Genomic DNA, 26,426 nt, shown 5'->3' on the forward strand with positions numbered 1-26,426 from the left:
CACGACTCTGAGCTTCACCTCTGGCATTTGTTGGCTGTAGTGGCTTCAAGTTGCTGTAATAGTTTGGTGCTATTGTAACGTGTTTGTTTTCACTTAGTGCATCTGCAAGACTCAGGTGATAGCTGTCGGGTTTCAGATTTTTTTAGGGGGAGGAGTTACGTGCTTCAGGGACTCATGTAGAAGATGTTGATCCCTCTGAAAAGCTCTTGGAGTTATCAAGCAGTTTCTGAGGGCTCGTGATGTTAAACAAGCCTCTGTATGTTCATGTCACTCATTTGATCTTATTACTGCAGATTTTAGGTAGATAAGATCCAAAACCATGTGGAAATGTTTGTGAGGTGCATTGATGAAGTATAAGCACTTGCCTTTGAATCACAGGCAGGATTTCTCTGTACAAAGATCACAGAGATGATCCGGAATGGCAGAACCTTTAACAGATAAAAATGTGCTGACCAGCTCAACTCTCTCATATCTTGACTACAGCTGATAGGGGATTTTCTAATCCTTGGCTCCACAGGCTGTGCTGTTACTGTGGACCTGTTAATGTAAAGATCTCGTGAGAGTAATTTAATGGCAAAAAGGCATTTTGTCCAGAAGACCAGGAAAAACAATTTGGGAACAGTAAGCATTTCTCTTGCTGACCAGCTACTGGAGTGAATCCCTCTGATTCTTGGTTCAGCACCTCCCTGCCCTATGGTAATTTTGTCCTGCTATATGAACCTGACTGTAGGTCCCCTGAACCAGGCTTGTGGTGGTTATTTCCCTGTCCACAGTGTCACTCCATGCTGCTCTGTGGTGACAAATAGCCAAGCTGACAGAAGATGCTGGGACCAAGGAAGAGCCCTCCTCAAATTGCCAGATATACACACCAAATTTCTAAAGTTCTCATGGTAATACAATTTTTTTGGTCCTTGGGTCAAGGGGTGCCAGAGGCTGGGGAGTGATCATGGAGGGAGAGAGCCCAGCAGATGGGCAGGTTATGCTGGGCAACCATCTGCAAATTGAAACTTGATGGCTACAGGAAGAAAATGAGCCCAGGTTCAGGGAACTATTCTGTTTTTGAAGTAATGGAGGAAAAAATATTTGGTTTTGGCAGAAATTTGGAAACTCTGTTTCCATCAGCCTCTGTTAAAAGAGTAATTGTGACTCCCTCATACTTGTTACACAGACTTTTATTTTACAAAGACACCAAAAATTAATAGATTCTGAAAGTGTAAGACCTTGCAGTGCTTGTGTTTTGATTTATGACTTCTAATGGCAAAGGAAGCAGTACTGTGTGAACAAATTATTCAGAGATCAGAAAAAGCTGGGCGGGGGGGGGGGGGGGAACAGGAGGCTACTAAAGAAATTTGCCTGAAGAAGCACCTAAAGTGGTCCCCGTTTCCCAGTGGAGAGCTGGGATAAAGTGTGCAGCACTGAAATGCAACTGAGCCTGTCCCAGATGTATATTCAGCAATGCAGAAAGAGGAGGCAGAAATGCAGAGCAGAAATGTTGTTCAATGTGGGGGAAAGGAGGATGTCTCGGTTTTTTGGGGGAGAGGATTTTTTTGTGTGCTGTGCTGTGCTGCTCTTCCAGCGGTGGGAATTAGGAGGCTGCCTGGTACCACAGCAGGTCTATTGAGGACTCCAGTCTGAACCAGTACTTTAGCATTCATGATACACAGACTGAACTGCTGACAGCCCATTCAGCAGGGCAAGTGAAAAGGACAAAACTGCCCTGTGTTCTGCTCAGCTGCACTGCTCTCTGTTTCGAACTAATACAAAAATTCCACTCCAACAGTAAAAGGAAACTCACATCACAGTGTAAAGCCTGATTCCTACTAGTAGTAGATTAAGCAAGCCTTGGCTGTACCTGATATTCCAGGAGCTGAGGTGTGGTGTGATATGCTATGCTTTCAGAATTGCAGGTTGAAAGAGTTTGTCATTCGATAATCTGATCTACACAATTCTCTTTAATCTCTTTTCCTAGTAGAATCCTTAAGTATGCAGGAATGTTTGGCAGAGAAGGGATGGATTGTGATATATCTCCTTTTGGAAACTGATGTTCCTTTTTAATAACAATGAACATTCTTTCCACCCATCACTTTTGTGACTGACACAGGAGATTTAGTAAAACTCCTGTTTAGAAGAAGTGTTAGGTCAATCTGCAGCATTTCCTACACACAGGAACAGTTAACATCATTGTCTGGATAAACTCCTCAGATTTACAGCCAAGTGCTTGTTTGAACTTCCTAAGCATGCTGAAGGATTGATTTTAGTGTAAACACGACCTGCTTGCAGCGCTGACAATAACACCTTACTTAATTGTGAGCAGGAGGAGGATGCACAGGGGATCCAGAAGGCTATGTCAGATACGACACTGGGAGTGAGATTTTGCCAGTGAAAGCAGACATTTTGAGGGTTTGTATTTTCAAATTCCCCTTCTGGAGCCTCCTAAAAAGATGCAAGGTTTAGAGCATGTTTGTCGCTTCTGTTCTTGAAATCTCTACCCCTTAAGAGGTCTCCTGCAGTTGCTAAGAAACTGGGTTCCCCAAATGGACATCCCTTTGAAAATCCTGGTCTTTTGTCAGAAGTATTTGCAGTATTTCAAAGCAGACACAAAACATTCAATAGTCCTTTTTTTGGTTGTCATTTTTGTTGTTGTTGAGGGTTTTTTGTTGTGTTTTGGTTTTTTTTTTTTGTTTTTTTGGGGTTTTTTTTTGTTTTATTGTAGTTTTTGTTATTTTTGGTTTGCTGCTGTGGGCAAGAACAAAAAGAACCATCTTTTCTCATAGAGACACCTGACAGGTGAGAAATTTGGCAGAGGAAAGGATGTCCATCATCCCTGGACTTAGGAGGATGGTGCTGCTTTTATAATATGAGAACACTAGTCTATGTACACAGGGCAAACACAGCACAATCCCAGCTCACTCTGGTCTCTTTTCCAGGCCTGCACAGCTAATACAGGTGAGAGGGAAGCGTAGGGGCAGAACAGGGAGTATCTCCATCTTGAAGCCATGTCCAGCTTTTGCTGCTCAGACTCTGCTTTTTCACTGCTCTGTGTATCCCTGTTCCAGACCCCAAATCCTGCAGTGAACAGGCTCAAGGAAGAATGTCTGGGTGGTAGAGTTGTTCTTGTGGTTTCTGTGGTAAAGTGACCAAGAGGTTGGCTCAAACAGGGCTAGCTTGAGCACTACTGATGCAGCAGCCTGGGGCAGTCATTTCTCTTGCCTAGGAGATGGGTAAAGGCTCTGCCAAGCTTTTTAATGTGGTAGCTTGTCAAGTGCTCTTATAGCTGCTTGATTATCTGTACATTCCACTACTGTCTGACATAAAGACATTCTCATGTGAGCTGTCCTCAAAATCCTTCTCTGCTTCTCCATAGAAGTGAAAAGCCATCATCATCCTTTGCACTAACACGGTCTTGTGTTCTTCCCTGGGAAAACGGCCGTCATTTGAGCCTATCACCAGCCTCTACCTTGCTCAATTTTTTGTTTAAAGATATACTGTCTTATAAAATATAAATCGAGGGCCAACTGCTTCTCTGATTCATACACTCCATGCTACCACCTGGTCCTGAATCTGCAGTGACTCCTTGTCGAGATTTCCCATCTCTTTCAGAAGGTGTTTCATGCATGGATTGGATGTACTGACTTGGCCTTGTTATGTTATTTAGCTGCTAGTTATCTTTGCGTACTGTAGAGAAATTCAGGCAAGATTTGCTGCTTGGTAAACAGGAAGGCAGGGTAGGAACCAAACCCTTTTTATTCACATCAACTCTTTTAGGTTTTGTCTATAACAAATACCTTCTGTTTAAGAAAACTGTGTGTGACAGGAGAAAAATGGGAACAAAATGATCATGGATTTTCAGCTTGGAGAAGAAATTGCCTACTGCTTTTATTCCAGATTCTGGGTTTGAATATTATCTTGTCTGGAAAGGTTTGATGAGGTTTTACCGCCAAATATCAGCATGTTTTTATCAGCCCCGTACCCTGTCTTCTGATCACCATGGAAAAATGGATCATTCAGGCCTGTTTCATGTTCAAATCAGCAGTTTATAACTTGAGCAAATTAGCCTGGAATGAAGAATTATGGTTTGGATGTCTGTCTTCCTCATCTGCATGAATTTACAACATCTATTTGAACTGGCACTAATTTGTAGTATTTAAAATAGCAAAGGGCATTTAATTGAAGAGAACTGACAATGTGCAAGGAATAATAGGCTGTGAAAGGAATAATTGGTTATGAGGTTACAATGCTAGATGTTTTCTTTTTCTTTGTAATTTGCCTTTAAGCCTAAGTTAAATTTCCTTTTCTGTGCATATAAGATAAGCAGTAGTTATTGGTCTTGTTTGAAATGATTTCTCGATTTCATTAAGAGTCCAAAGCATCCTGGAAAAACAGAGGCACAAGCCCAGTGCACAAGTCACACTCTGCCTGAACTGCTGATCTGTAACAATGCATCGACCTCAGACCTGTGGATTCCTCCCTTGGTTTCCAGATCTCCTGGCTATAATGGTTTCTTCTCTTGAAGTATTTTTCCTTCATTTTTTCTAAAAATGCTTTCCACAGTAGTAGCATCCTAGGATCTCTAATGGCTGTTGGGTGTGTGTCACACAAAGATGGACATAGCTCCTATCCATGCATTTAGAGAAAGTGGGCTGTGAATTTTCTGTTTTCCATGAGTTGGATATTGGGGTATAGCTGTAAATGACAGCCCAAGTAACCAAGAGGTAAGTTACTAGGCTGTTTCTGAGGAAAAGAAAAAGAAAGGACACTCATGTTTAACAAATTATCCTGAAGCTTTTCACCATCATCTTAATTGTTAGTTCCTCATGATTTCCTTCCATAAGTAATTATGAAGGAGAAAAGTCATAAATTATAACTTAATTTGCCCCAATTAATGTTGAATGATCAGTGCAGTTTGCAGAATTGAGTGATTCAGCTGCACTAATGGATTGTGGTGAAAATGGGTTTCTGTCATGTTATATAATGTTCTGTTATTGTCTTTAGCTCAGCTCATGAGATGCTAGAAAATCTCTTGTTTGCGCTTGCTTGGAAGCTGGAATCTGTCTCACATTGCCAAGCAAATTACGTGGGTTTTCTCCTCAATGCTGTTACCAGGAATCCTGACAAAGTCCAAACCAGGAAATGGCTGGATTTCTTATTCAAGGGTTATCTTCATGGCAAAAAAAACAGTATGGACTCATTACAGATAAGTGTATTTGCTATATCCTTCTCTAAGATCATGATCTTACATATTAATTTTCAAGACTACCAATTTCCCAACAGTTTGACTGGGATCTGCAAAAGCCATTGATAAGAGTTTATTTCCTGTCATGGGACTAGACTCTGCTTCCAATTATCATCCTACAGTTTTATGTGCAACAGATCACTGACTATTTAGAAGACAGGATAAAAAAAATCTGTATAAAATGTAATTCTTTTAACTTGTGCCACGTTCAAATTTTCTTCTTTTGACTTTTAATTGTGCAATTTCACAGGATAATATTTTCATTAAAAAGTGGGTCTTTCTGTCTCGCTTTCTCTTTTTTTTGATTCCTTGTCCTCATTTCCACATGTTAACTGTCTATTCTCACCCCATTGCACTTTCAGTTGCAGGGGCCTCGCAGTTCTGAGCTATCACACAGTCTTGTTCTTTTAGGAAAGCCCTATATGTTGCATTAAGTTTCTGTAAATTCCAGTTGCATTAAAGGAAGATCTTAAGGTAGTTCTATTACCCTGTTTTCAAGAAATAATATGTCTCTGTGACTTGAACAAAAATGTATTCAGCCTGAAGAAATGATAAACATTGTCTCCCAGATGACACAAGTTCTCTAACAGGAACCTTCTATAAAGAGATACGGCTCCACATGAGCACATCTCTTTATGACTTTCTGACTGGCTTTCAGCACAAGTCCCCTCACAACAAAATCCAGGCCTTGGCCGAAAAAAGGCCTTGGAAAGGCACTGGAATTTGGCCTTCTTTGCCAGAAGAACATGTGGCTGGGACCCGTTATGATGGAGATGCATCTGAGGCCTTGGATGCTTCTCTGGTCTGAAGGAACAGTTTTGACTTGCAGCTACAAGCCCTGTGTAAGACCTAATTTCCCTCACAGGACAGCAGGACAAAGGAAAAAGATAATCTAGTCATTAATAACATCATATAACATTTTTCTGCTGCACATTCCCCTTTTTTCCTCATTTTTGGTATGCATTCATTTTTTTTTTCTTTTGCCACATTATTGGTTAGTTGACCCAATTTAAAATCACAAATTCTATCAAATCCAATATTCCAGAGTGGGAAGCTGCAGTGCTTCTGATGTGCTTCCTCTTCAGGTTTTGGTCTAGATGTGACTCTTTGTCTGGAAGACTGGGAGCAGGGGGAGTATTTTCTTTCTGAAGCTGTCTGGATTATAACCACACTTAAAACACTGCTGACTGCCAGCTTCCTCTCTCTGCCCTGCTTAGTACCTCCCATGCAGATATATGGGACAAGCACTTCAAATAATGAGAGGTAATCTGGCATCAGTGTGGGTTCACCTGAGATTCACTTGAGTAGAGACAAACTGATTATTCCAAATTTCAGTGTGTAGATTTTCCTATTAAGGACCAAATCTGCATACTCATTTCACTGAACGTCCCACACAGAGTTGGGGCATGTGTCTTAAAAGTTGAAGGTGATGGGTTTGGTGACCAAGTGTTCTTGCTTCTGCAAAAAGCATCTTAAAAAAGGCTTGTGCTTGTTTCCCCACACTGCAGCTCCTTTCTCAACTGTGTTGGCAGCTTTCAGGCTCATAGATGGAGAAATTATATGCTCCAGTACCCAGGCAATTAGGTATATGGTTTCATGTTTTATTTTCAAATCTGCCAACTTTTGGAACTGTTATTGCTCAAAAATTGAGTGCAGTCTATTGCAGATAACAGGAAGACTTGAGGAGGAAGAGATCTGGGCTAACACCCACTCTGTGCTTAAGTGCCTCTTCTACCACCCAGACTCCATACCTTCTGAAGATCACTACTTGCTGTGGTGGGAATTTCAGATCTAATGAAATGTTTGAAAGCTCAGAAGATTGAGAATGTGTAAGCAGACTCCTGAGAGAGGCACCTTTTTGAAGTGTTTAGTGAAAATACCTGTAAACATCTGCAGCGTGGAGGATAAGCAAGTGACTGGTTCGGTCCTGGTCTTTGTCAGCAGAGGCCATGCAGTGCGTGGCACGGGGCTCTGCACAAGGGCTGAGGGGCTTATCCTGAGCTTCTGATAACCCCACGTGTGCCCTCAGTGAGGGGCTTGGCTTTCCCATGCCTCTCTTCCTTCACCCACAGAGTATATTCACTTTGCCTCCAAGCACACTGTTCTCCATGGCAGCTGCTCCAGGATAGGAGTGATCCTGCTCAGATGTGTGTGTGGAAAGCTTAGAGATGACTCAGACAAGCTGGGTTTCTCTCTGAGTGCAGTATTTGCCACTCTTATTTCTCACTTGCTTAACTAAAAATTTGCACTGGGTGATGGGTTGCACCCAAAGGTCTTCACTGGGTCCGAACAGGCAAGCGGGGCAGCTGAGAATAGCTCTGGCTGAGCACCCTCTGCTGGAAACATACTGAGGCTTGCACTGACGGTAAGTTAGATTACACCCAGTGAAGTTCAAGCAGTCAGCACACTAATTGCTCAAGACTTCACTTGGCAGCAGTGCTAAATGTGTGGAACTTGTAATATTTTCTCACTTTTCTAGAGATGGACATTTTCTTTCAAGAACAGCTTTACATCTTTGCTTTCTGCCTTTTAATTTCCCTCTGAGCAAACCGTACAGAGAAAACACCCACTTACCACTGATGGTAAGAAATTTTCTTGGCCAGTGAAAAGACAAGATGCTGCTTCCAGGCTCTGAGGCTTCTCTCAGGAGTTAGGGAAACATGCTGTCCCCAGCATATGGGTGAACTGAGATGCAGGAAGAGCGAACCATTTGCGTGTGATCACGTTACATCTGTGGCCAGGATTGAAAAGCAAATATTTCCAGCTAACTCGGGTAACCATTATCCTTCCTTATCTTGGGACCACCAGGGAAAGTGTCAGAGCTTCCTGGAGACTGGAGCTGGCACAGCAAGACCCCAGGCAGAGCTGCATGGAGCTGGGGGAAGATCTCACATATTGGGCCACCTGCAGCTTTTATCTGCCTCACTATGACATGGGTTACTTCCTTCACAGGCTTTTGGAGAGGGTACACCAAGGAAGGGGGGGCCATTTCCTTCCAAGGAATAAAACTCAAGTGTAAGTTCAGTGTTAATTTCTAGAGAGCTTTCTTAAAGGAGCCACAGAAAGGGGTTGGGACCTGCACTGATGTCTGGATATCTCCATTATCTGTTTTGTTGCAGGAAAACAGCTAAATGAATGGTTAGAAACATCACATGTTTATAAGGCAGTAACTGTTTCTTGGGCTAATTTAATTTATATGCAACTTTTGAACAAGATATACATCCTGAGGCTTTTAGCCAACAGATTGTCCGTGATGGCTTTATTGCCAGATTAATGTGCTGTACCTCTGTGTTACTCTTTGCATACAGATACATGGTCTCCTTTTTCTCATCCTAAAATAATTTAATAAGGTAAAGATAAAAAATGAAATGGGCTTTCAGTATCAATTTAATCTGCAATGGGCTTTCAATATCAATTTAATCTTCAGCTATCAGTAGTGCTGCGCATTAGCCATAGCTGCGTGCTTGCTCCCTGCTATCCCTGGAGGGTCTCTGCAACCTTGCTGGTATGCCTTAACACTGATTTCCATACCTTAGCCATCTTGGTTGGCTTCTACATTTAACTCAGCTCTGAATTTTCTGGATTTCTTTCTGTTGTGGAATAATTACAACTTCCCACAAAATGCTACTTTTGCTTTCAGATATCTGAATTTACTCAACTTAAACGTCAATTTAATGTTTATTTTTCTTGTGAATCCAAGTAGGAAGCTTTCAGGTCTGAGCCAGTAACTCTACAACTTCCTGTGCTGTAAATGGCAAGGCAAATCCATTTCTTCTTATAAGGAATTTAAATAATTCCCAGAGGGATCATGAGGAAAGTCATACAGAAGTGTGGAACTGAAGGATGGTTTCAGCAGGGTAAATCTACAGTTCTCTGAATACTGTGCAGGGCTGCTCCTCTCTGCCTCAGCATGACTAAGGATAGGGTTTAATCCAAAGTCTAAAGCCAGTAGTATTGGGAGGGTTCTGTTTGCCTTTCAGCCCTGAGCATTTAATTTTCTACCACCCTATCACCCCACCTGTACAAGGCCCCTTCCCTGGACAGTGAACATCCCTGAAGTCTCCAGGACTCAGCTCAGCTTGGAGCATTGAGAGGGAAGCCAAGCTCTCAGCTTGAAAGCAGAAATGCTGCACTACTGGTTGGGAACTATTTGCATTCTCAGATGAGGATGACTCAAATAGCACGAGCTGTGACTAGTGCTGGGAAAATATCATCCGGAGGATGGAGTGAACCACAAGTACTCCCATTCCTTCTCACTGTGCTCGTTTCAGAGCCCCCTTGACAGTTTATGAAGGCAAGTCAGTAGCATCTTGTTGCAGGAACAGCCTTGTCTTGCATGACTGTGGCTCTAAAATCTCCAGGCAGATTTCATCATCATGGGCAAGACCTTGTCTGGGGCTGGAGTGGGAAAAGATTGGCAATTGCCTGGCTAAAAGGCTGTGTGATTGACAGGACTCCTTAGGAGTGAATATGTCCTAAGCAGCACAATTAGCATTTGAGGCTGCACTTTCCTTCCCTTTACACCTGAATACATGCACAGAGCCAGAGAACAGAGATGCGTCTCTCAGCACCATAACAGCTGTAATTGGTCTGACGTTACATTGATCACAGTGCTCTTTAGTGATGGAAGCCAGGAGCGCTGCTTTCCAAATCAACAATTTTACACTTAGCTAAAAATGTTAGCATTTGGATGTAGTTAAACACCCTTGCTTGTCCTTGTTGGAGGGGGATAGGAAAGGGGGGAGAGCCACAGTAAAGCTGCGAGGATGGCCTGGCAGTGCTGCCCCTGCAAGCAGGCACCTCCAGCTTATGAAACCAGCGTGGAAAGGCCGGGTGTGTAAAACTGGCCAATATTTTGGAAAGTTCCTCTCAACTCGCTAACTCGGTACATCTGTAAATACTGGCCATGTTCCCAGCCTTTATTTTCAGCCCACTTTTCCAGTAAGCTCTCATGCATTATCTCTTTGGTTGCCATCAGACATTGTCATTAACTCTCAAAGGCACAAGGATGGAGGAGGCAAAGACCAGCTCCAGACAGGGTGGTCAGGGTGGCTGCACCATGGGTCATGAAGGAATGCTTTGTGACAACTGGTGAACGGAGCGAACACTTCTTCAGTTTACCCACCATAAATCTGTGTTCACGTACAGCTGTTAGCTAAGGCTTCTGCAAATCCTTTGCAGGGCTCGAGGAGACCATCACACTGGGATCCACAGAGCAGCATTCTGGGTATAATACGTGTTTGACTGCTGGCATCCAAAACCACATGGCAAAGGAGCTCAGAAGGAAAGAGCTGGATATACTGGGGGGGGATGAAATGGAGAGAAGCTGAAAAGTGGAGGTTTTGCTGTAGGGAACTCACAGGGGACATGACAAAGAGCTAGAGGATCTGTACGTCAAGGTGGTAGGTAGCTAATCTGTAGCAAACCAGGTTTCAGGAGTTCTTCTGCCTCTAGAACATCTTGTTTCTTTCATCTGCAGGTCAGTGGGGCTCAGATACCTGATTACAGCCTGTCAGAGTTGCCATGAGGGAAACCTGCTAACCTACTAACCCCTACAACACTGAGGTTTTACAGACAGCTGGGGAATGGTTGAGTTACATGTGTGCACATGGGTCTGTGTAAGCAACTTGGTGTTGTAATGCAATAATTTGCAGCTGTCAAATAGTTAATGTACACTCAGCTTGCAGACTCATAAATTTTAGTTTAACATGCAATTCCGCTCCGACAAGTATCTATATAAAAATAACACCTTGCTACAGAAATGATCTGCTTTCTATGTGTAATCACATGCAAATCTGATTAATTTGCTGACTAAATTAAGGGGAACAGTTTTGAAAAATGGGTGCCTAAAGTTAGCTACATACTATTTATGTACTTAAATATGCAGTAAGATTTTATGTGGTACTTAAATCTTGTCACTTCAAGATGCCCTTGGAGTAGCTTTTAAAATCAGATTACCTTTCTGAAGCCCTGAAGCACAGAATTAGATAAGTGGGTTTGAAAATATTGTCTTCATTTTTATTCCTTATTATCTCTGAAGCTGGAAATACACAGCCACTCCGGGAGCAAGCAAGTAGATTTCTTTTTCATTCCTTTTGCATTTGTACAAGCCAAAAAGATGACAACTTAACTTCTAGATCCCAGCGTGAGTTTGTAGACCTGGTAGTTGGAAAAGCAAACCACACATCTCTTTTACTTGTAAACTGACTGCATTTGATCTGGAAATCATTGAGACGCAATAAACATGAACTCCATGATCCTATTTTTATGGAGTCAGAGTAGAACCACACGTAACAAAACAATCATTATAATTGAATAGCAGTGCTTTTGAAAAAGGGTTGGATTGAAAACACTGATGACAGAAGCCTTCTGTTTATCCCTGGAACAGCAGTGACAGTGGTAGCACAAGCTACAACACACTGTTCCTCAAACGATTGACACCCGAGGGACTCACTGGTGTTATGGCTTCAAGGGTGGTGTTTTGCCCAGTACCTGTTTTCTAGCAGTGGTGGTGCTCCCGAGCTCGTGGTGCTGTAAGTGCTGGTGGGTTCAGCCACGTTGTTGAATAGGTAGAGCTGACTTAGGGCACTTCACCTTGCTGGCGCTTGTGTAGCTACACTATTGCTAAACAGTTTTCAGAAGCAAAGGGGTGAGGCGGTTGCTCAGTTGCTGTTGGTGGTTTGGTCTCCACAGACAAGCTCACTGCTGTTCTGTCGATTGCTGCTGGCTCTTCAGGGCTTGGACTTCCCCCGCACCCCCAGTCTTTTTATGCTGACATCTGTCTGTTGGACTTCAAAGTGCAATCTTTCAAAGCCACAGAGTCATATGACTTACCAAACACTTAAGGGATGATCTGCACAAATAGGGGCAGGCTCGCTCCTGGAAGAGGCATTCTTCTGTCGTGATGCGTTAAAACAGCTCTTTGTACTTGGGCAATAACAAAGATTCATTTGAAAGTATTAGCTATCATCAGGACTTGACCTCTTCAGAAATTATTCTTTAGTGAGCGCTTTAAAGTGGATTTGGAAACATAATTATTCTTGTCCTCGGGTAGAATCTGGGCAATTTATGTGCTCAGCTGACTTGCCACTTTGGCTTCAATGGATATTTATTCCCATAACGTAAGATTTCTGTGCGTGGTTTTGCTGTGGTAGCTGAGAAGGATGGTAATGGGCAGATCAGATACATGCAGACAGAGATACTGTTCAGGGTGACACATCCTTAATTGTCAGTAGTCTTATAGCAGCAGTGTGTTCAGTACTGTAGCACTTCAGTGCAGGGGAAGAAGAGACTGTTTATCTCTTTGTTTTTCTCTGTATGTGTGAGTTCACAAAACATTCGCAAAAAAGCACCATCTCATGGCCGTGAAAAGGCTGATTGTCTATATTTTAAGCCAGTGTACCACTCAGAAAATTGAATTTTGTGCCTCTCCTGCATAATAACTTTCTTTCTATAATATTTCAGTATGCATTTTTTTGTTCCCAAGCATGCCATTATTGCTTTATCCTGCAGCTTTCATTAGTAGCCAGTGTCATGTATCTTGGCTTCTGGAGTTAATGTACAGTTGCTATAAATGGATATCACAACATTTGATAGGGATTCCTAGGAAAGTACTAGAGAGGGTAGATGTATGTCCACAGGCTGCATTTTCATCATATCACAAAATTTAGGCAGGCATTACCACAAGGGTATTTTTCTGACTCTCTCAGTCCCATGGAATATCTCAGAACTCTGCTGTTAAGCACTGGCCAAATCCTGCACTGGGATCCACCGGATGAGGTATAAAACAGAGATCTGTGGACTTGTGAACATTTCCATGACATGTTCCTCAGGAACGAGAGCTCTGTTGTAAAGTCCTATCTACTTTTCCAGGGCAAGTTTATAAAAGCTTATTATAAATGTCCTGCTTCAAATACCTGGCTGTGACACCTGTGCTCTACCATCAGTCAGCTCCCATGAAATACGGGAAATGCCATTATGTGTCTGGTTGTCTCCCACCATATCTGGCTCTGGCCATTTTAGGGACTTTGGGGTAAAAACTGCTCCCCATTATCTGTTTGTGCAGCTCTGTACCAGTGCTGCTGACTGGACCCCATAACAAAGCTGCAGGATGCAGGCATAAGATGGATGGTGAGGGGCACCAGCACAGCTACTATTTTCCGTGACTGACACATGCATGTTGCACCAGCTGGTGGTGGCAGAGGGGTGGAAACAGAGCTTCTTAATGTGCACCTGCTAATATAAATTAATTATTATAATAATGAAGCCAAAGCGTGATGAATCTATTCTCTCCAGCCCGTCTTTCATTCTGCATTTGCTTTGGAAGCAGACAGAAAAATCTCACTGCATTTCTTTCTTTTCCTTTGTGCAGTTAGTTTGCCATTTCTGATTTGTCATCACTCCTAATGTTTCATTGACTTCTGGCTGTGACTTGTCATTTATTCAAAGCCTTATTAGCATGGTAGTGCCTAAGAGTTATTGAACAACTAACATAATGGATGAGTCATTCCAGCAGCAGAGCTGGAGTTTGCAGGAAAAGGTCGTGGAAATCCTGGGTTGAGTTGTAGGCTGGAAACATGGACACGATCTGTCCTTTTATCAGCGAAGTCAGAACCAAAATATGAGAAGGTGTGTGGGTACATGTTTGTGTGGGAGAGCAGGAATACCTGGCATGAGATGTTTATGCAGGATGGATTCGTGGCCAGGGAAAAATATAAAAATGGGTTATTAAAACTGCTGCAGCCAGAGGAGTGAAATCTCACCTGGAGTAGGAGATGTGGGAGAAAGGAGAAGATGTGTTTTCCTTTCATCTCTTATTTACTGAAGGTAATGAATGTCCTTTGGTTGACTGAGCTGGGTTTAAATTGAGGTCTACTCCTCAGTGTTATATTCAAGGAAGGCTTGGCAGCCACCTGCAGCAAAATCCTACAGCGTGCAGTAAGTCATCTCAGATCCAAGTATAATTTCACTATCTTTAGAAGACCTTCCTAATGAACTATGTGGACTATTACTGACACTTTGCATGTGACGATTTCCTCCTGCCTAGAATTGCTATTTTTTGCAGAGCATGCTACGCAGTGAAACCACCAACCAGTAAAATCCCTTTAGAAGAAGGGAAAATGTGTGTGGGAAAAGGATTTTATAGTTCAGTCTGTGAAATTAAAAAATCATTGCCAATATATTGCACTTCTGTCACCTCTGTTGAAAGCAAAAAATGCAACCTGGCAGTGGGCTGGGAAGAGGGGCCCCAAACTATTTCCCTGTGTTTCAGGGATGAGCTGGATGGTCATTTGACTCCAGCTGTCAGGGATCTATAGAGCAGCAGCTTGCACCCTCTGGAGATCAGTCAGATCTCATTAACCTGTAGCCAGTTATTTGTGCAGCTCCCCCTTAGTGAAAAAAGGCAATTTACTGAGTTTAGGTGATAATCTTTTAGCCCGTTCCATAAAGAAAGGTATGTTGGGGATGAAGAACTTATTTCTGGTAACTCTGCTACCCAGAATCACAGTCTAATGGTTTTAGTGGTAGACTTGGCAGTGCTGGGTTAACAGTTGGACTTGATGATCTTAAAGGTCTTTTCCAACATAAATGATTCTATGATTCTGTGATATGTAAGATGAGATTAAATGCATCTCCTCTGTCTTTGAAGCCTGCCCAGTCACTTTTTGTAACCCTGCCTTCTAGTGAGTATCATTTCAGCAAATTTTAGGACTGCTTGTCCAGGAAGAGATCCAGACAGCTCTTAAGGCTTTAATCCCAGTCATCTCTTTATATGTGTCCTTAGCTGCAACAAACTAAAGGGAAGCTGTGTTTTCAACCCACTGGTGATCCTTTTGAATTCAACAGTACAATAACATCGCAGGTTATTAGCACAAAAATGTCAAGCTTCTTACAGCACTAAGTCTTAGGGCTATAAACATTTATACTAGCATGCTAAAGAGATTTGGGCATAAGGGGCCATAACTGGCATCAGGGAGCAGCTGAAAATATGAGTAGGCTAACATTAGATTAAACAGAGGCAGGCTGTAATTTAATTGGCATTTATACATTGAGAGAAGGAAAAAATAGTAAGTTTAAAAAAGAAATGCAGCTAGGAAGCTTTTGGAAATCAGGGAGGTAATTTGCTTTCCAAAATGATTCACAGCATCTCGTGTTAGCTAATTAACAAAACAGCAGGTCTGTGAATTTAACAGCAGTGGGGTTAGGACTCGGTGGGCTGGGCTCTCATCCATGTGTTCACTGGGGTCTGTTCCGCCCCCTCAGTGCTTTTGCTCTGCCCTTTGGCATCTGGGGGAGCCCGGCTTCTTTCAGGGGGCACAGTTACAAGTGGCTGCGCTCTGCGATAGGAGCCAAATGAGGGTGAAAGGGGCAGGTGGAGAGGCAGGAGATTATCCATTGACTGGCATGACTCAGCCATCCATAAAATGATGTTCATTAATGTTTAATGTGTGTCAAAAATGTCAGCATCCGCAAGAGAGGCAGATAAATTATTTAGCCCTATGAGTGTCTTGCCCTCCCCCTCCAGCTGATGTATGTAAAATGTTTGCCCTGGTTTTGTTTAGATTTAGGATGCTGTTGGGGAAGTTAAAGCAATTGCTGTTACACCCAGAGTATTTCCTGGTGAGATCCTCAGAGGAGCTGCTGCCGCTGCCGCTTCACAGTTCAGTGCTTTATGAAAGAGGTCTGGGAAACCTGAAGTCAACTGCAAGTGGGTTATGTACAGGCCCTGCTGGTGGGCTGTGGTTGGTTTTATATTGGTTTGCAGAGGAGTAGACCCTGGGAAACTGAAATAAGAGCAGAAGAATGGGGTGTGGAGGGAGGTCCTGCTTGCCAGGTAAGGGCTGCAGAGCGGCTGTTGGAGTAGCCCAGCATTGCAGCATAGCCTGAGCCTTCCCTGTGCCCCTGAGGAGATGTGCTCTGCCTGACATCACCTGGAGTGCTTTTTGCTGCTGTTTTTGCTGCCTTGGTTTTGTTGGTTTTGTCCAGAGATGCATCACCTAGAGGCCTGCAACTGCCTTTCCCGGATGAGCTGTGTCCTGCTTAGGGGTGGGGACAGCCTCTGCCATCCCACCAGGGACCCATGTACACCTCTGCAGGGATGATTTCTACTTTTGCCTGCCCTGTTTCAAGAGCTTAGGGCATAGATCTCGCTTTATCCCTAACCAGGGAATTCATGCACAGGAAGGGAATACTCCCCTTTGAATTGAGGATTTAGGTTTTCTTTTTCTTCTTCCTTTTTTTTTTTTTTTTTAAATCAGCCTCCCAGGGTGACACAATAGCTGCAAGCAGAAATCATAAGCCCTGACAGAAAGGAAAAGGGACCAAAGGAGATGAGCAAAGGCAGAAATGTATGCGGTCAGATGGGATTTGAGGCGAGGTGAGACGGAGGAAATGTAAGCCTAATTAATAGCGAGGTGCTAGTTTGTGAATGGCGAATGAACCACAGTCAGAAATGACTAATTTAAAACCTACTCTGACACTCGTACTAGACACAGCCATGCTTCTGAAGGCAATGGGAACTTTGTCAGCCTGTGCATCCATTCAGACGAGGCATGTTAAAATCCGTCAGAAAAATTAAAAAGAGAACTCTGCATTAATAGAGAAAATGTACAGAATGTTTTTAAACATTTTTGTTTGTTTGGGATGTTTTTTCTTTTCTAGGGAAGTCACAGGTTTTGGGAAAAGGATCTCAATTGGCCTCTAATTAAAGTTGCTTTCTTACTGTCTGGCATGAAATCCCCTGAGAGGCAGATGTTTGCAAAGCACACTTGGGGCACTGGCATATGGTTCCTTTGTAAGGCTGGCGTTTCAGCTAAATGTCTCCTCAATGTTGTACATAATTAGATATTTTATTTTATTTTTTTTGTCCTGGAGAAGTTACTGGTGGCTTGGGACCTCTGGGATGTGAGTGGGAGGCTTTCTGGGAGACGGACGGGAAACCCTAAGCACGTCCCTGATGTGTGACAGGTGCTGGCAGATGCCCTTTTGCAGTTTTTTGGGAAAACCCTGTTGACTAAACCAATGCCAGTTAAAGGAAATTATTCTAACCTACAGAATTTAGTAGAGGATGAGACCCTGGGTGCTCAGCTTCTGCAACTTCACTGGGGCCCTGCGTCCTTCCTACAGGAATCCATCAGCAGTTCTAAACTTTTTATGGGATTATAAAATTCTGAGGAATGTTTCCATAAGGAACCCAATTGTAATTGAGAAGGGAGTGAAATGAAAAGAAAATATTCATGCACACTAGGCCTGTGTAGAAACCATGGCTATGTCTAAAATGTGACTTCAGATTACAAATGGCCCGTAGCTGTTTATTAACACCATAAAAGTCTGCTGCGTCTGGGTGGTCACTGATGTGTAGAGAAATCTGTAGATTGCAAGACACTTAACGACTAAAAGCTCAAGGTGCTGAATATACTTATTTCCCTCTGGGGCAGCACATCTATCCCTTGCACACTTAAGAAATAAAACACAGGATTTTGTGTCAGATGACCTAATTTTTCCAATTCTCCCAACGTCTCCATTTTTTTTCCCAAAAAGCCCTTTCTGTGATCACCAGAGCAAGTCTTTCCTACTGTCAGTGCCTCATTTTTGCCTATCTATAAAAGTGCACTGCAACAGTTCCCTGCCTCAGAGAGGTTTTTTGAGGCAGAATTAATTCACGTTTGTAAGGTGCTTTTGAGGTCTGTGAACCTGACTGTGCTTTACTAATGTGGGCAGTCATTATTTCCGTTCTGTAGAGAGGGAAACCAAGATCTGGCACAGTTAAAACAGCTTGTTCAGGATCATAAAGCAATTTAGGAGCAGAACCACAAATAGAGCCAAGTCTTTTGACTAGCAGTCAGATGTGCTATGCACAGGGCTACCTATAACGTCTAATTATTTTTCCAAGGGTAGGAGCTGAAAGATCTCAGCCTGATTCCAAAGTCCTCATGAAAATAAAAGGGAAACACGTACAAGATTGACTCACAGTCATTGCATTCTCTTAGCATCTCTATTAGTATATGTTTAAAATGAAATTATTAAAATCCCCCATGGATAGAGTTGAAGCAGAGCCTTGGCCGCAGATTGTGCATAAATTCAGTATCCTTCTGAGGCTTTGAATGGTTTTGTGCCATCTATTGAAAGGCAAAGCCTGGCTGTCAGCTTAGGTGGTGTGCACAGGGTGGGACGTTTTAGGTTTCAGATGCCGAACACGGCTTATTAGAGGCCACACGTGCTCAGAGGCTGATGAATTTGCATGCTTGCTGCAAGCGGCTCTATCTTTCTTGAGGCCTTGCCTATTCTTTGGCGAGCTTTCAAGCTGAGGCTACTGTTTAAATGTGTGGACATTGGAAGGCTGTGCTGGGAGGCTCCTTGCTGTCAAGTACCTCGTGGAAGGAATAACAATCTTAGCAATTAGCAAGGTCCCCCAAACCCCAGCCCTGCCTCTCTCGGTGTTACAGGCAGGGGAGGGGGGGGAAGCTGTGCTGGCAGTGGCTTTCCCTATGCAGGGATTCAAGTAATGGGAACTCAGAGGATCTAACCTGTCAGTGTAGAGGTGGCAGAAAAGCAACTGGACCTCTGATATGCACTGGCAAAACTTGGAAGCAGAGGTAACCTGTAGTACTGCCACCTGATAGATGTGATCAGAAGGATATTTCAGTGAGCAGTAATGGTGTATAATTAATAAAATGAAGGACAGAGTAAGGAAACAGAGAAAATAATATTAGTCATGGACTGAGGCTAAGTATTATGTATAAACCCAATGTTTATCTTTTCATTTTAGAATAAATGCAGCAATGTAATGCATATGACTTCTGTCCCAGCTGGGATAAAGAGTGTGGCATGTGGTGCACTGGGATTAGTCTTCTATGCAGACCATCTAATTGTTGTCCATGGTTCTTGCAACTTCTGAAGCTCTGGCACAAGTCTGTGTGTCAGTCTGCATGCTTGATCTGGTGGCTTGAGAAAGAGAATGGAGGATGGAGGGGCACAGATGCCATCCTTGCCCCAGGGCTATGATGCTAGTCCAACCTGCCTTTCACCCTGTCCCTGCCACACTCTGACCTGCAGTCCTAAATGCTTCCTCTGAGACCAGGTATTACCTTTATTGGTTATTAAGGAGAAGTATATAGCTCTGGGTTAATCTTCAATAATAGTTCGTAATAATATTTACAGCTTAATTTTGTGGTATTTCTGTCTGGTGCTGCCTTTAGATTCAATTCAATCCAATCCTTCCTTCCTCCCTCTGTGAAATCAAAACCTGCTCTTCTGCTGCCTGCAGCGAGCGAGCGATGCAGGAGAGCGTCGTGGGCTCCTGGGGTGCTCGGGGCACTAAATTGCTCTTTCTTTGCATCAGGGATCAGGCTGTTGTCCACAGAAGAACGACCAGCAGATGCAGAGTGTCCAGCCCCATTTATCTCTGCCAGATGGTGCTAAAATACTAGTCCGGAGCACATGTTGCTTCTATTCAACCAAATGATTGTGCCATGCTGTGGCCTCTCTGCCTCTGAACCAATGAGCCTCAGCCAAGAAAATCCCAGTGGCAAAGGCCCCAGCAGCCCTTGGCTAAGCCCCTCTGCATGGCTTGTGGAAAATCAGAGACATCAAACTGGGAAGGCTCACAGCCCTGCGGGGACAGACAATAGCTTGCAGAAAGGGGAGGAAGGAGTTAAAGAGGGTTTATCACACACAAAAAGTAAATATTTGAGGCAGAAATGCAGAAGGAAAGAATAATGGAGAGAGAAGGGCAGGAGGAGGAAGCCAGAAGTGTAAAGAGAAGAAAAAGGAGGATTATATTCTGCCAGAAAACAAAGGGATGTTTGTATGAGAAAAGCATTGGGGAAGCATTGGGGAAATGAGGGTTCAGCTCTGCACAAACTTTCTGTCTGACACAGGACAAGTCAATCTCTCTGTGTCTCAGTTTGCAAAGGCTACAATGGGAACAATAAAGTCTCTTTTGTTCTGCCTCTCTCTGCTCACATCAGACATCCCTTCTGTTTGTATGTTGTAGAAAGCCAAGATGCCACCATACTGCAAACATGAGTAAAATCCACTGAAACTTTGAGGGGGAAAAAAAGGAAGGCAATTAGACTATCATAAACCTGGGAGGTAACTGCTCCCAAAACTGGGAGGGGAGGGGTGGTGGTGGTGTAGAAATACAGGAAAGGCCTTTACTGAGGGAAGAAGAAAGAAAATATGGACCAGATTAATCCTACTGTTGCATACTGAACTCCAGTGGAGTTCCTCGAGGGATGGGTTTAAGCCCAAGGAGTTCAGTTTTGTTTGGTTAAAGAAACTTTGTGCCAAAGTTTTTAAATAGTCAAATCTGTTCTGAGAACTATGAGAATGTGGGCTGCCTCTCCTGAAACATTGCATGGGACTTGGGATGAACAACTCCTGCTGAAGGCATCAGGAGCCAAGTGATTAAGCCCCATGCAGTGCTCTGACAGGAGGCCTTCTTCTTGCCTACGCATACTTTTTTTAAGTATAGAAAGTATTTCCATATTTTCAGCAGCTGATCTTTATTTGAAGCCAAGAGCTGCATTTTTCAGACTAGAACTGAAGCTTTTCTAGGAAAAGCCACTCTGGAGCAGATCATTGCTCCATCTAGCCCCAGACCGTGTCTCCAACAGAGGCCCTGCACTCTGCTTAGAGAAAGCAATCTGAGAGCTCACAGAGTTCTCTCCAGGCATAATTTATATTTCATTCCAATAGTTAGAGCTTGGCTTTCACTTCAAAGTCTGTAGGCTTACATTCTTTTCAAAACTCTTGCTTATTTTATTAATCTTCACAGTTCCCTGGAGATTGTTGTTTGCAGATCTCCAACCTGTTCAGGAAGCCCCTTGAGCTGCTGACCTCCATGTCCTGCAGCAGCTGAGTTCCCCAGGCCAACTGGGGCATTTGTACAGGGGAAAAAGGAATTTTCTCAGTTTCAGGATTGCTACATTTAACATGGAAGCATGCCTTAAGCTTCTCGTCTCACCCATCTGGCTTCTCATTACAGCATGTCATCTAAAACAGTGAGCTGCTTCTACCACCCAGGGAATCCCTGCTGGGAAATGGACTGTGCATGTGTGATGCTGCTCTGCCCTCACATGTGACTCAGCCATGCTGAGGATCCACTCTTTTAATTTTTCAGTGCTTCCAAGTTTACAAGAACACGTTATGCTGTCAGCTGCTCAAGCTCACATGGTGTGCTCTCTTCTTGTGTCACTGGAGTAATACAAGTTTGTGGCCAGTTGTGGTGTCCCTGTTATGTGGATGGCACACTAAGCCAGGACAGGAAGGAGGTGTGAGGTGTTGTAGGGTGACTGAGTTACAGCACTGTGCTCTCTGTGTCTCTCTTTTGGTAAAGAGGAGATTGCAATATTCAGATGTCTTGGCAGCTCTTGGTGAGACCTGTTGGGAGAAAGCAAGAGGCACACTGTTGTGTAGTTCCATGCTTATGAGGGTGGTGAACCCGCAAACAAATACCGGGACAATGGGGAGAATGCCTCAGTGTCCAGCCTGCCCCTTCTTCATATCTCTGTCCTCTGCCTGTCTACTGCAGGAGGGCTTGGGTCTTAGAGGGGTAGCAGGGAGGAGTAGGGCAGGATACAAAGTACAGCCTTGGTGTACATGGGGCTCTGCAGCCAAAATCAGATGGTGCTGTGCAGACATGGCCTTGGATCCAGCACGTCAACAAGCAAACCAAATGTATTAGAAACAGCTGGGGAATAGGATGAAAATAAGCATTTTTAAGGATATGCTTATAATAACTTACGAGCTGGGGAATGAATAGTTGCTACACTGGACCCTCCTGGAGACAGATTTACTGTTGGTTTCGGGGTCCTTATTAGAGCCACAGGTTTTCCCATTTATGTATACCTTCCCCTAGCCCTTGCTGGAAAACCTCATAGCATGTGCTGAGGTGTAGCCTCTAACACAAGGATTTTGTCAGGAACAGGAATGACCTCTGAAAGCAGTGGCCATGGCCTCATCTGGGGGTCATGAGCTGCCACTTGGTTGAGCACAAACATGATCCAGAGTGAGGGCATTGCTTCAGGCACTGATCTGCCTTCAGGAGTTTCCTTCCTCATCCTGAGGGAAGTTTTGCAGATCTTGGGGCTTTTTGTTTATTCTCTGGCTGTAGGATGGGCTCACAGTTTTCTAATTCATTCATCGTGTTGGAGCAGGTCTGACCTATCCTGAGTGATACTAAGAAGGGGGAAAGTACCTTCTGGCAGCACTGTCTCCTTTCAAGTCTTCTCTTGCCTCTCCTGTGCACAGTCAGGACATTGGGGCTGTTAGCAGAGAGCCCCTTGCCTGCAGCCTGCCCTGCTACAGCTCAGGAGGTGACCATCTTTTAAAGTCACACATTTCTCTCCTGGCCTCCATGCACATTACCTTCATGATTTGCAGCCCTTCCTTGTAGAAGAGTGTCTGAAATTGTCCTTCAGCCCTCAATATAGTGGGCTTTTGCTAAGCAGTCCTTGTTATGTGCTCTACATACACCCACTGACTTTTTTTCTAATGTTCATTAAGATCTCAGTTGTGTAGTGTCTGTGTCTGCTGCATAGTTAAGTGCCTAAGAATTGACTTTGCCATTTCCCTGAAAAATTTAATAAATATTGGCCAAAAATCAACTTGCACTGACACTCCTGAACATGCAGCTGGATAAGTTTGGCCCACTACTCCATTTGAGTGTCTTCAACACCCTGTGATGTGCCTAGCACATTGGCTGTTCTTGTTTGCTCCACAGTTGGATGAGATGCTTATATATAAAGCTGCCTTAAACTCCAAACATTGCCTGTGGCTGACAAGTTCCTACCTTTGATGTGAGAGCTAGCCACAGCCAGGGATCTGAGACGTTATTCTTGTTCGGAGGATAAGTTAATAGCAAAGCCTCCTATATTTAACACAGAGTGCACAAAGTCATGCTTACTTGATTACAGAAAGACTTCAGCAACCAGGACTCTTGTGCTTGGTCCCAAAACACTTTACTAATACAATGCACTCTTTAGGTGTCCCTCAGGACCGTGCTCTGGTGGCTGTTCAAAATGCAGCTACATTGGCCTTGGCTTTTCATTGAATTACCTCACTCCTTTGTCTGCTAATTTTCACTAGCTTACTGGTCAACTTGTGCATCTTTTGGAACTGAGTGCCACAGAGGTGACACATGAGAGCATTCAGGGACACACAGAGGTAGCTGTAGCCTTTGGTCACCGGTGATGGACATGTTTACATGTATGAGACAGTCTTGTTGCACAATCTGACTGTGAATGGCAAGTGCTGCCTCATTTGCCATTAACAGTAACTCAGCCCTAATAATACTAACACTTGTAGTTCAGCTGCAGGTGAAAATGGCTTTTACAGTCTTCATCCTGTTCCAAATGTCTGCATGGATCAAACCACTGAACTTTTGCAAGCTGCATGTTGGAAGTAATAGGGGGTACTTTTATCCTCAGTCCCACTTTCAGTCCCAAATGTTCAGGTATCATTTGCTGTGTTCAGCAAGGAGGGTGTGATGGCTGCAGCAATGTTGCCTTGTCTCTAGAAAGCTGCTTAGTGAGAAGACTTTCTTTCCCTGGTACCATTTCAGACGATCTGCCTGCCTGTGAAAGGCAGAAAGTAAAAATACAGGGTTTCAAATGTGTTATATTCTTCGGTGAGCTGGAATAGATTTAAGGCCATATGGAAGATCACTTGTCATGATGGGTATTCACTACCCAGTGATGGATGACTTATTTTTCAGAGTAACTACAAAGATGTCCTTCAAACCCACCTTTTGTTTTGTAATTGCACTGATGGAGTAGCAGTGTCCAGCTTGCTCTGGGGTTATCCATTACTGCTGGGCTTTTGCAAACAGAAAGATGCTGCTGGTGCCTGAAACTGTCAGCAGTTCTTTTTCCGAGGCTTCCAGGAGAGTAAAAATCTGTGATTTCTTTGGTGAAATTTTAGGAGACATGAAATAATTTGGCACTGCAGGGAAGGCAAATGGTCTGTGCAGGTACACTTAACATGTAATCAAACAGCATGAATTACATGAGGTTGTGTTGTGGCTTCAAACTGCTCCTTACCCAGGGAAAACTCATCAGGAGCATGTCCTCCCTCTGACCACAGTCCATACCTGGAGATGTTCCATCTCCAACTGTGCTATGTACAGCAGAAAGGGGGAAAGGGGAAAAGCCTTATTTAAGCCAGTCTCTGTGCAAATCTATCTCAAGGGCTGATGCCAGATGGATGTGTATGAGCTGCAATGTTCCCTGCCATTTTGCTTGGAGTGTGTTGAGAACGGTGAAGGGAGAAGGCTCCTTGCTTGGTGTGCAAGCTGGGCATCTCCCAGGCTTGATAGTATGGTCTTGAAAAATGCAGCAGGGATAAATCTGGTTACTTGGTGGGAAATTTGTTAACCTTTCAGAACTTCTGAAGGCTAGAATGGTGAGCTGATTCTCTGTATTTTTTTTTTACAAACATATCTCTATTGATATTAATGCTGTTGGTGTATCAGCCATTTGGGTCCATTTGTTGGTGCTTTTATGTAATTTATAGACTTTCTCCAGTCTGATTTTGAAAAACATGGCATGTCCATGAAGCTGGGAGCAAGGGCATACTTCCTATTAATGTGGCTTTCCTGTTTTTCTCTGTTTTTCAGGTTCTTTTCGAAATGATGGTTTAAAAGCTGCTGATGTCCTTCCTATACTGAAGGAGAAAGTGGCCTTTGTGTCAGGTGAGCACTTATTTTCTTGATCCCTCCAGCTCAGCATGAACACTGTCTGCCACATCCTGGTCCTTATGGCGCTGCAAAGTCATGAGGGACCAGCTTCAGGTTTTGGCCTTGGTAGTACTTAAATTTCCTCTTCTGCTAACAAAAGGACTGTATATGGAACAGGGCTATCCAGTAATACTCAGAGCATTGGAAATTGGCCCATATTGATTTTCTTCATATTCTGAGGAACAGGTAAATGGGCAGCACAGGTAGGATGAAATGGAGCTTCTCAGCTCCAGCCTAGATGTGGGCTGTCTCAGCATTCAGGGCAGTTCAGGGATCCTGCTTTGGTTTCAAGGTCAGTGAATAGCATTAATTCCTATTTGTAGGCAGCACTCTGACCCATAAATCACTGGTGTTCCATTTACAATCCCAATCAACTTGCAGTTAAAAGTACCATTGATGCTGCATTTGCATAACAACTCAGATGCTCAAAGCTCTCCTGCCACCCTGTACAAAGATTTACAGCCTTCATTCAGGAGACAAATCTCAAGGACCTGGGGGTGGATGAGGACTAAACAATATGGAAAAGGCTTTGAGAATAGCTTGGATGATAGTGTTTCTGGCATGAATTACAACTTGTCAGTGAGAGGGGGAAGAGAAAGTCTGAAGCAATCATAATCTTGCATGAAGTCACTCAAACTGGCAGCATAAACCCAGGGTATTTCCAGTGGCAGCGTTTCTATGATTGCAAACCACTCAGGCTGCTTACAGTGAAAAAACCTGCATCAAGAATAGCCAGCTCCCCTTGTTTGCAGTTTTTGTTTTTTGTTTCCTTCATCTCCACAGTAATGCTGACTGCAGAAGGGAGGAGAGGAGCAGCAAGGCTGTTTGGTGCCCAGACTCTTCCTCCTTGGCTCTCTCCCCAGATGTGGAGTCAGGCCCATGAGGATGGGGCTCATCACCCTTCTGAGCCATGGAGATGCTGTCCAGGCAGGAAAAGCTTTTGCCTTGACTAATGGTTGGTGTGAGATGTTTTTCCATGTAGCAACAGCTAAATAGTCCAGGGATCATGAGTCCAGCAGTGACTTGGGCAAACAATTTCTGGCCCTATAAAAGCTAAACCTTCTCATCAACAACATGAAAATCCAGGAGTTTGAGGGAAGTTTCTGAAACACCAAAAGCCTCATATGGAAACCCAAGATTATCCCAACAGTCCTCACATGCAGGAGTACTTTATCTTACACTGAAATCTCCTTCTGAATGTCCTGAAATGTTTTATGTGGTTGTTGGCTTTCACTGCTCCGAAGTTTTTACAGTCGTAAAAACACAGTGTACCTGCACCCTTGTTTGTGACACAAAAGCTGAACTGGGTGCTCTGGGGAGGTGAAGGGGAGGAATTTATGCAGGGACTGTACTGCAATTTAGTTCTTGGCTCCTGCTGTTGCTTTGCATGGAAATGACTGCAGGATCATTTGGTAATTCATGGAATATTTAATAACGACAACCTGTCTGGATTGT

General features: G+C 43.5%; 1 protein-coding gene across 2 annotated transcripts in view; it reads left to right on the forward strand.

Annotated features, from left to right (window-relative positions):
- KALRN (kalirin RhoGEF kinase) overlaps window positions 1-26,426 on the forward strand; it is a 504,478-nt gene that overhangs the window by 137,938 nt on the left and 340,114 nt on the right. For both annotated transcript variants that reach the window (XM_027637175.1, XM_027637176.1), the window contains exon 3: window positions 24,852-24,926. In XM_027637175.1, the coding sequence (XP_027492976.1) occupies window positions 24,852-24,926 (75 nt within the window). The remainder of the gene's footprint in view (window positions 1-24,851; window positions 24,927-26,426) is intronic.

The sequence above is a fragment of the Corapipo altera genome, unplaced genomic scaffold (genome assembly GCF_003945725.1).
Source record: "Corapipo altera isolate COAL_440 unplaced genomic scaffold, ASM394572v1 45, whole genome shotgun sequence".
In the NCBI taxonomy this organism is placed as follows: Eukaryota; Metazoa; Chordata; class Aves; order Passeriformes; family Pipridae; genus Corapipo; species Corapipo altera.